The sequence below is a fragment of the Rhagoletis zephyria genome, unplaced genomic scaffold (assembly GCF_001687245.7).
Source record: "Rhagoletis zephyria isolate East Lansing unplaced genomic scaffold, Rhagoletis_zephyria_1.1 Rzeph_scaffold_01301, whole genome shotgun sequence".
In the NCBI taxonomy this organism is placed as follows: Eukaryota; Metazoa; Arthropoda; class Insecta; order Diptera; family Tephritidae; genus Rhagoletis; species Rhagoletis zephyria.
The window spans coordinates 88,648-98,017 of NW_016158385.1; the positions used below are offsets into that span (position 1 = coordinate 88,648).

The 9,370-nt window shown below is 34.3% G+C and overlaps 2 protein-coding genes across 2 annotated transcripts; one reads left to right on the plus strand and one right to left on the minus strand.

The window, feature by feature from the left end:
• Window positions 1–5,065: 5,065 nt before the first annotated feature.
• Window positions 5,066–6,784, plus strand: LOC108363545 (putative nuclease HARBI1). The gene is made up of 4 exons (XM_017616936.1): window positions 5,066–5,480; window positions 5,543–5,687; window positions 5,770–6,107; window positions 6,752–6,784. Exons 1-4 carry the CDS (start codon window positions 5,082–5,084, stop codon window positions 6,782–6,784), a joined length of 915 nt encoding a protein of 304 aa, XP_017472425.1. The 5' UTR covers window positions 5,066–5,081.
• Window positions 6,785–7,409: 625 nt separating this feature from the next.
• Window positions 7,410–8,171, minus strand: LOC108363546 (uncharacterized). The gene is made up of 3 exons (XM_017616937.1): window positions 8,161–8,171; window positions 7,919–8,105; window positions 7,410–7,871 (listed from the first exon to the last, which is right to left on the minus strand). Exons 1-3 carry the CDS (start codon window positions 8,169–8,171, stop codon window positions 7,410–7,412), a joined length of 660 nt encoding a protein of 219 aa, XP_017472426.1.
• Between the last annotated feature and the right edge of the window lie 1,199 nt (window positions 8,172–9,370).

Here is a 9,370-nt window from a genome sequence, read left to right on the forward strand (position 1 = left end):
AATACGGGCATCAATCGAAATGACTTTGAAATGGCTTAATTTCTAAACTACATGTACATAAGTACGAAAAAGTATCACAAGAGAGAGGTTTAAGATAGTTCTAATTTAAAAATATTTTGAAGATATTTAAAAAATTTAAAGTCTCTTGATTTTCGCATATTTTAAGTATGTTGCGTTTAATTAAAATAAATTACACCTAATGTAGCACGTAGAAATTTCATATACTCAGCGAAGCGGGTGAAAGTGAACTAGTAGCTTATAAAGAGAAGTGTAAATTTTTTTTTATCTAAAACTAATAAAGTTCGAATGACGAGATTCGAGAATTTGACAGTTAACATATTACTCCTTGCAATATATTTTTTTCAAAAATAAATATTGGAAATTTCCGGATATTCAAGGATAACCAAATCTTTTGAATAATTTTATTTTTTTCAAAGTTCTTTAAAAACAAATCCTGACGTCAGATTGTACGTGTGTACAATCGACTGTCGCACGGTGTTATCAAAGCGCACGGCAGTGCGCGCGAGTGAAGAAAGCAGCCACAGTAGCATGCTGAAATGACCTCTGGCCAAATTGGTGTTGGAAAAATTCAAAGCCGTTTTCTCAGCTAACGTAGGCTTAGAGACACTAAGGGGTGTGGATAAAATTGTAAAGGGCGATAATATAATATGAACGTTTCAAACGTTCCTTATTTAAATTGGGCTCCACTTGCATCAACTTACGTCGAGCGCACATTTAGTACATTCAAGGCTTTTCTTCGCGAAAATCGAACGAAAATGCTGCCAGAAAACTTCAAAATGCATCTTGTGGTTCAATGTTACTGCAACTATACAGATTAAAGTTTTATGAGTTAGAAACTCGAAGGGATAAAATAGTCAAAGATTCAAAGAAAAAATTTTTCATATAATGAAACTAGTTCATAGTTTTTCTCTTTTTACTTGTAATATAAACATTTCTAAAATAAATGTATTTTTTTGATTGTTCTTCGTATTTTCTGTCAAAATAAAGCACTAAATTTTGCTTTTTTTGCAATACCTAGTGCTTTTTCCGGCCTTTTTCGCTATTTTGTTTTGCCTTTTTTAACCGACTTCCATAAAAGGAGGAGGTTATCAGTTCGTCGGAATATTTTTTTTTTTTTTTTTTTTTATGTATGTTACCGCATAACTTTGGACCACGTCAACCGATTTCGATCGAAAAGGTAGTGTCTCAGAGGTGGTCCCATACTAATCTGGTTGAGATCCGACCAGTGGATCATGAGATATATATATATATATATATTTGTTTTTATATGGGAGTTGAAGTCGGTTTTTTTTTTGATAAACATTATTTGTTTGTTTATAAAATATAAATATGTCATAACTTTACCGCCTGAAAACTAAAAATCGGGCTGCTGAAAATATACATTTTGGGCATTTTCTTAAAAACCGGTCAGTCGATTTTGTTCTAAGTTTCCACAAATCTAGCCCGAAACCTTAGCTTTCATCCGGTATATAGCTTATATCTGGCAAAACTCTTGTTGTGGAGATACTGCGATTCAAATTGAAAAATCTGTCGCTCCAAAAAGGGTCAAATGGTTAAAAATTAACCTGTCCGTCTAATTTGGTTACTTTAAGATATAAAATTACATACCCAGTTCCCCAAAAAAAATTGCTAATTCCCCGATTGCCACTTAAATCGAAATTCCCTGGAAATCGGGGAATTTCCCGCGAGTTGACAAGTTGAAGGATGCAGCTGTGCTAATCACTTCGTACATGTCTTGGAAACCACAATTTGTGTGTATTTTATAGTTCTTTCAGTCACATGCCAAAATTGTAACATTTTTCCCCATTTTAATTGCAGGTATGTACACAGTATGTAGCTATGCTACATGGGTTTATCACCCGCACTTAACCTACCTGGGAAGACGCGTACTATGTTACCTACAGTTGTACATAAATATGTTTGTAGGAATGCATTTAGTTCACCCAATGTGCCACTACTACTTACATACATATGTATGAATTTCCACTAAGCAAAACTACTTTAGAAAAAAGCATTAATTTAATAGCACGAGTGCAACATCGTACATGCGATAGAAGTAAAACTTCGTAAAAAAAGCACATGTGTGCGCCCCACACCCGGTAGAAATCTTAACAAAAATTTAACTACGAGGAAATCAGACGAATACAGTTGTTAATTGTATCCAAAGTTGGTACCAAGTTGATAAGTTTTTATCATTTCTCATAATTTTTTTTTAAATTTTTTTAAAACAAAGGACATGATCATTAAGGGTATTCATCAAACCTTATAAATGCATTGTAAACCGTATAAACTTATAATTGTGTAAATCTTATAAATGAACTGTCAAAATTTGTATGGAAACTACACGTTTACACACTACTGATAAATTTCTCCAGCGATTTCACTGAATAAACTTGATAAACTGAAGCCAATACAACTCTGTCGCAACTCTAGCTATGTTTTCTGGGGCAATAATCAGGATCCGCATAAAAATTTTGCACGCAAATTCAACAACGACGATATGATCCTGATAGAGATCTGGTTCAATTATTATCCGTTCTGTTTGTTTTGTTCCACTGATAATTTGGCCGCAAAGTTTGGTAGCCGTGACAAATGAATTCATACACAAACAGATATTCTGCTATTGTTTCTTTTAACTTGATTAAAATAAATAGCCTTTATGTTATATGTACATTTATTTAAATAGATATTATCTCGTAAATATATTTTTTCCCCATTTAGTGAGTTAGTTTCTTTAATTTCTGTATCCTCGCGCCAGTAGTATAAAGTTAGTGGTACTGTGCTCTATAACCAAAGCAAACACGACTATTGTCGCATGTGTAAACGAAAAGAGAGTGTGGATCGTTCATGTAACAGAGTGCGTAAGCTTATAAGATTATCTGCTTGATAAAGTTATCGGTTTAGATGAATACCACTATTCTTTTTCGCTCTATTCCGTATTCGAAAAATTATATGTTTCAATGGACAAATCGATTTGAATACATAATTTAGATTTAGATAATATTTTGTTTGAGAAAAATAAAACATTTAGATTATTGTTTGTATTTTCATCGATTATAAATTTGCTACCCCAAAATAATTGATATCAAATAAAACACCTCTTGAGGTAAAATTTTCGAGTGACGAAAGCTGAACTAGAAAGACAAAATTTATGATATCAATTTGGTGAAGAAAATTATACGCATTTTTTAACTGCCTTTGAAACGTACGGAAAATCTATTTTTATTTATTCGGAACGTTGCGAAATTCCGTCTACTGCTAGAAACACAAAATAAAAAACAGAACTTTTGCAACGATTCGTATGAATAAAAAAGATTTTCCCTACGTTTCAAAGGCAGTTAAAAAATGCGTATAATTTTCGTCGCGAAATTGATATCATAAATTTTGTGTTTCTAGTTCAGCTTTCGTCACTCGAAAATTTTACCGCAAAGAGGTGTTTTTTTTGATAATTGCATACAGCAAAAAGTTTTACGCTTTTTCATAGAGCGAAAATGAGGAAAAACATGTTACACATATAATTCTTTGACAGAGGTATGTATTTAAGTAAAAAATTGTATACATTTTTTTAATTTCATTTTAACCAGCTTGTTTCAATCCAAGGCGTATGAAACAAGTAATATCATTAGAGCAAAAACAACATTAACGTGTATCTAAAGCAGAGATGGGCAGCTTCGGCAGAGCCTTTTTGTAGTGTGCGTGCAATTGATGTCACTGTGTGCATGGGAACAAGTCCCCTGCAGCAAATCAAACTGGTTCAGAACTTGCGCTGAGCTAGCCTGAAAAGAGAGCGCACTGGTTTTTCATCTATCCCAACTCAATGCTTTCAACTGTCCTTTTTATATTTATATTCATTTGTATCTTCGTTTTTTGTTTAGTTGATAAGTGTCCTGGTCGATGGGTTCAGGATTATGGCAGCCCTATACTAGCTGGAAGTGTGACCAGAGTGCGGAGAAGTTTGTTAACCAATGGAAGAGCATATTCGTCGCATTTACCAAGAACTTCTGCTGCTGATTTTGGGAATGGCTTTTCGCTTTCCTTATTTGTCCATCGTTCCAACCACGCTTTATACTCTCCTTCCAAATTGATACAGTCTTTTTCTAAGAAAAGTGCGCATCGTTTTCCAAGCGATTTTACGCGTTCGATAGCAGTATTTTTTTCGTCAGGCGTATTATATTCCCCAATTTTAGATGGATGTAAAAAGTTCAAATCAAAAATGTTTAATGTCTCTTTCGGCAATCTTTCTCGGAGATCGAGCAAAATATTATCCAATAGCGGTATAAATATTGCCTTTCGATAGTAATCTTCAGCGTTAGACACACGATAATTAGCCCGAAAATTGTGTCTATTCGCTCTCCGAGGAAGGAAAATGTCAAAATCCAATTACTTAGCGATATCGGCCACTTTTGAAAATATATCACAAAAATGTGTGTTAGCATTTTCTCTATAATTTCGAAGAATATTCACAGTGCCGTTGCCTGTTTCGGTAGCACGATTCAAGTCAAGCGAAGGCGCTTGGAGAAGTAGAGTGGTATTATGAGTTGCGAAACGAATGTGTTTGGCGAAGCGAATGCTTAGGCGAAAATTGTGGGCATTGGTATTATGAGTGGCGAATGAACACATTCGCTTGAATTCGCTGTTGCCATACCAAAAAAAAGTGTATTTGACACATGCGTTCATCCAAATTTGACAACTTTGACATTTCAAAGCAAAGTTTTTGTAAACAAGAAATATCGGTACTAAAGAAAAACAAATAAATTAAAAATTTTTAAATGCTTAATTCCGTGGATTTGTATTTCGAGGATGATTACAGGGAGCAGACGACGGTTAATTTACTACGACAACGTCGGGTTATTAGAGATAACTCTAATCCTACAGATATGCCGTCGTCAATGTAAGTATTTAGCGAAATATTTTTTGTTATTGTAAGAATGCAAGTCTATAAACCAAGAGTTTGCAATAAAACTTAACAATTGCTCAACATGAATAAATGAAACATCTATTTGTTAACTAAATTTTAAATCAGATTTATATCTAACTTTCGGCTGAGCAAAGAGGCGTTTATGTACGTGCTTGGTAACATAAAGGACAAACTGGAAGGTCGTATTTCAACATCCATACCACCAATCCTGAAATTGTGCTGCGCTTTAAGGTTTTTTGCACATGCGAGTTACCAGGAGGCCATAGGAAATGAATTTCAATTGGGCCTAGCCCAATCCTCTGTTTCGGTAGTTCTGAGGGAGGTTTTTCCAATTTTGGAATCTGAACTTTGCAGCCGATGGATCAAAGCAGATATGACCGAAGAAGAAAAGCAACAGATACGAAGCAAATTCTATTCAAGGTCCGGAATGCCCAACGTGATTGGCTGTGTGGATGGAACACATGTTGGAATTATTGCTCCTCACAATGACAAACACCTATATTTAAACAGGAAAGGCTTTTTCAGCATAAATGCCATGATTGTAAGTTGTAACTAAATTATATTATTACCATTATTGTTTGTTAACATATTAATGTATTGCAGGCTTGCGATTATGACATGAACATCCGATGTGTTGATGCCAGATATGCAGGATCTACCCACGATTCTTTTGTGTGGAACAACAATTCATTAAATACATTTTTACAAAGTCAGTATGAAAACGGAGATCAAAACTCTATTTATTTAGGTGCGTACAAATCCTCCTTTGTATACTGTAATTATACATACATGTACATTGTACAAGTATTTGCATTTGTAATTTCGTTTAGGTGATTCCGGATACCCACTACGGCCCTACCTGTTAACACCTTTTCGAAACGCGGAATCAGGGAGTAGACAGTCATTATATAATAAGAAACATGCGAAGGCAAGAAACGTTGTTGAACGGACGATTGGAGTGTTGAAGGCTCGTTTTCGCTGTCTCCTCAGTGAGCGCAAATTGCGCTACACACCTACGAAAGTGACCACGATTATAAACATATGCTGTGCTTTGCACAATATCTGTAAAAAATTTAAAATGTGTGATCCAGACGAATCTGAGATTTTTATTGACGCCGTTGTACCATCGGAACCAGTTAGTGAAAATTCCGGTGGTACACCCTTACTGGTACTTTATTTTAAAAAAATTTTTAAATTAGTATACATGTAAATAAAAATGAATTCATTATTTACGTAGAAACTAAAGAAATTCACAGTGATACAGAGATATTTTTTATTATTAATTTTTTGGCAAAAGAATATGTACACTTAACAGCAAAAGTCTACGTACACCATTTCTTTTTTAAATATTCACAAAATTTTCCTAGTTAAAATTTGTTGGTTATTTTTTTATAAGATTGTGAATCATGCTTAAAACAAAATCATATAAACCAAGGTCTCAAGCTTTATACAAAATTTAGAAAAATTTCACGAGTTTTCATCAAAATTTTCAACTTTTTAATCAGATTATGGCGCATTCAATTTTAGTATAACAATGTGTAAAAATTAAGTGACTAAATGATCGTGTTGATTTTTATGCATGTTTTATCTGATGGTTCTACGCATTTTCCTCAATATAAAAAAGTTTCACTCCTTTGTATGTAGGAAAATGCGCAGAACCGTCAAAAAAAATTATTAAAAATTAACGCGATTTTTTAACCACTTATTTTTTGCACATTAATATACTAAAATTTAATGGGCTATATATAATCTGATTAAAAAGTTGAGAATTTAGATACAAATTTGTGGAATTTTCCTTAATTTTGTATAAAGCTTGAAACCATGGTTTATATGATTGTGTTTTAAGCATGATCCACAATTTTATAAAAAATAAACAAATTTTAACTTGCAAAATATTGTGAATATTTAAAAAAGAAATGGTGCACGCAGACTTTCGCTTTTAAGTGTAGCAAAACAATTTAAATTCAAATTTCTGAAAATTATAAAAGTTCAACAAAGCTTCATCAAAATGGCAAACTTTTCAATTGTTACTATAAAGAATTTTGGTGTGCAGTTTCATAGCCTACTCAATTTTAGTACAATAAAGTACTACTTTGAAGTTGCAAAAAGTCCCGCTGATTTTAGATAATTTTTTCCATACAACAAAATTTTTGAACATACTTTGTGTGGAAGAAAATGCGCAGCACCGTCGGGAAAAAAAATTATAAAAATTTGACGGGATTTTTTAGGAACTTTTAATTTGCACTTCGTTGCACTAAAATTTAATAGGCTATAAATCGGCACACAAAACTTTTTCTAGAAATTCTTATTAAAAAGTTTGCATTTTTGATTAAACTTTATTGAATTCACTTACTGTATTTTAAGGTTTTTAATTCTAACTCCTTTAACTTCATTTCCATCTTTTCTTTATGTTGTCTCTTTTTTTCTAAATTTTCTTCTTTCTTTCTCTGTTCCTTCATCTTCAATAAGTTTAGTTTTCTTTTTTTATTTCGTATGTTTTCCTAGCATATCTCGAAATTTCTTCTAGTCTTTTTTCTATGCCTGATACCCTTGAGCAAAGAACTTCTTGCACCTCGGACTGCCTCTCCAACGCACTCAAACGAATGTTTTCGCGGTCCTCCACTGTCATTCTTCTTCTCGCCTGAGTTGACGTAGCCGATAGATCCATTTCTTCGTCCTGCGCTTCTGGCTGGGAAGAATCATTCCTGTCATTGCCCTCCGTTTCTTGGATATTAGCTCCAAATGTAGAGCCCGAGGGGTTGACTGCTTCCTGTAGGTGAAGCAGCTCATCCACAGTTTGCTCCAAAGGTGTGAGGCTTTGCTGGACGTACGGACCTCCTCCTGTGGCAACAGTTTCCCGTCGGTTCGTTGAAATTTTTTTCTTCAACTTCAGTTTGTAGTCTAGCCAAACCATAATAGTACACAAAAGAAACTGGATTTATTAAGTTGTCTTAGGAAACAATTCAACCCAATTCTTACCTTATTCCACTCACGTCCGTTCCGCATTGGAGGTCCGATGGCGTTAAGTTCGGCCGCAAACTTTTCCCACAATTCTGCCCTACTCTTCTTTGAGGAGCCGAAATTTCCCATCCCCTTGGCAACGTCTGGATTATTTTGCATGAGTTCCACTAGCTTTTCAAACTGTTGCGTTGTTGTTCGTTTTATTCTGAAAAATGTATTGTATTTAATGAAATTATGTACATATAAAACCAATTACTAACGTCTTTTCCATTTTGAAGTGCGTATCGAGAAAACAGTCGCCAAATATTGACAGCTATGGCGAAGCGAATGTCGTTTTTTCGCTAGTGGTAATACACGAAATTCATTTTCGCCACTAGTTCGCCATTTTGCGGCGAATTCGCCAGTGATTCGCATCTCATAATTCGAGAATGCGAAGTTCGCCGATATTTTCTTTCGCTTCGCAAGTGATAATACCGGCCTTAATCTTTTAATTTTTAATTCTTATACCCGAGCACACTTGTGCACAAGGGTATTTTAAGTTTGTTCACATAATGGTTGTTTGGCAAAACGAATCGAAACAGATATAGACAAATGTATACATAAATGATCAGAATGAAAAGAGAAATCGATTAAGCGGTGACTGTCTGTCCGTCCGTCCGTCCGTCTGTGCACACGATAACTCGAGTAAAAATTGAAATATCTTAACGAAACTTGGTACGTGCACTTCTTTCTGGAGTAGGACGGATGGTATTGAAAATGGGCAAAATCGGACAATAACCACGCCTACCTCCCATATAACGGTAATTTTCAGAAATAAGTAAACTGCGATATTTTAGTAACTACTGAAGATTATTCACTCAAAATTGATATTTACAATAAGTTTTAGACGAAAAATAAGAATATTATAAATTTTTGGAAAATAGGCGTAGCCACTCCCACTTATGGTTACATGTGTATATCTTGGTAACCGCTACACCAATTTCTTCCAAATTCGGCACAGTTGTTGTGGTCTTGGCACAACATATGAAATGACCGAATATTTTGAAAGTCGGACAATAACCACGCCCACATCGCATATAACTGTAATTTAGAGAAATACGAAATCTTCGATAAATCAGTAAATATTAAAGCTAATGTATTCAAAATTGACGCTTGCAACAATTCTTTACCGAGAAATACGTTTATGATAAAATTTTGGAAAATGGGCGTGGCACCGCCCACTTATGATCACNAATTGGACTAAAATTACGACCGCTTTTTATATAACGGTAAATTTCAGAAATGCTTGAAACTTCAATATTTCGAAATTTAAGGACGCTAATTTACTCAAAATTGATACACCCCGGCTTACCATGTAGCGGTAGCTTTCGGAAAGGTGAAAAACATATATCTAATACTTGCGCCGAGTATTTAATATTCGGCTCCGCCCGAACTTAGATTTTCTTACATGTTAAATTTAACTTTTAAATG

Bases quoted from the DNA above. Each gene is read 5' to 3' on its own strand.
- LOC108363545 (XM_017616936.1), top strand. From the start codon at position 5,082: ATGTACGTGCTTGGTAACATAAAGGACAAACTGGAAGGTCGTATTTCA. The intron at 5,481-5,542 runs GTAAGTTGTAAC...AATGTATTGCAG, and splicing joins TCAGCATAAATGCCATGATT to GCTTGCGATTATGACATGAA. The intron at 5,688-5,769 runs GTGCGTACAAAT...AATTTCGTTTAG, and splicing joins TCAAAACTCTATTTATTTAG to GTGATTCCGGATACCCACTA.
- LOC108363546 (XM_017616937.1), bottom strand. The intron at 7,872-7,918 runs GTAAGAATTGGG...TAATAAATCCAG, and splicing joins ACGGACGTGAGTGGAATAAG to TTTCTTTTGTGTACTATTAT.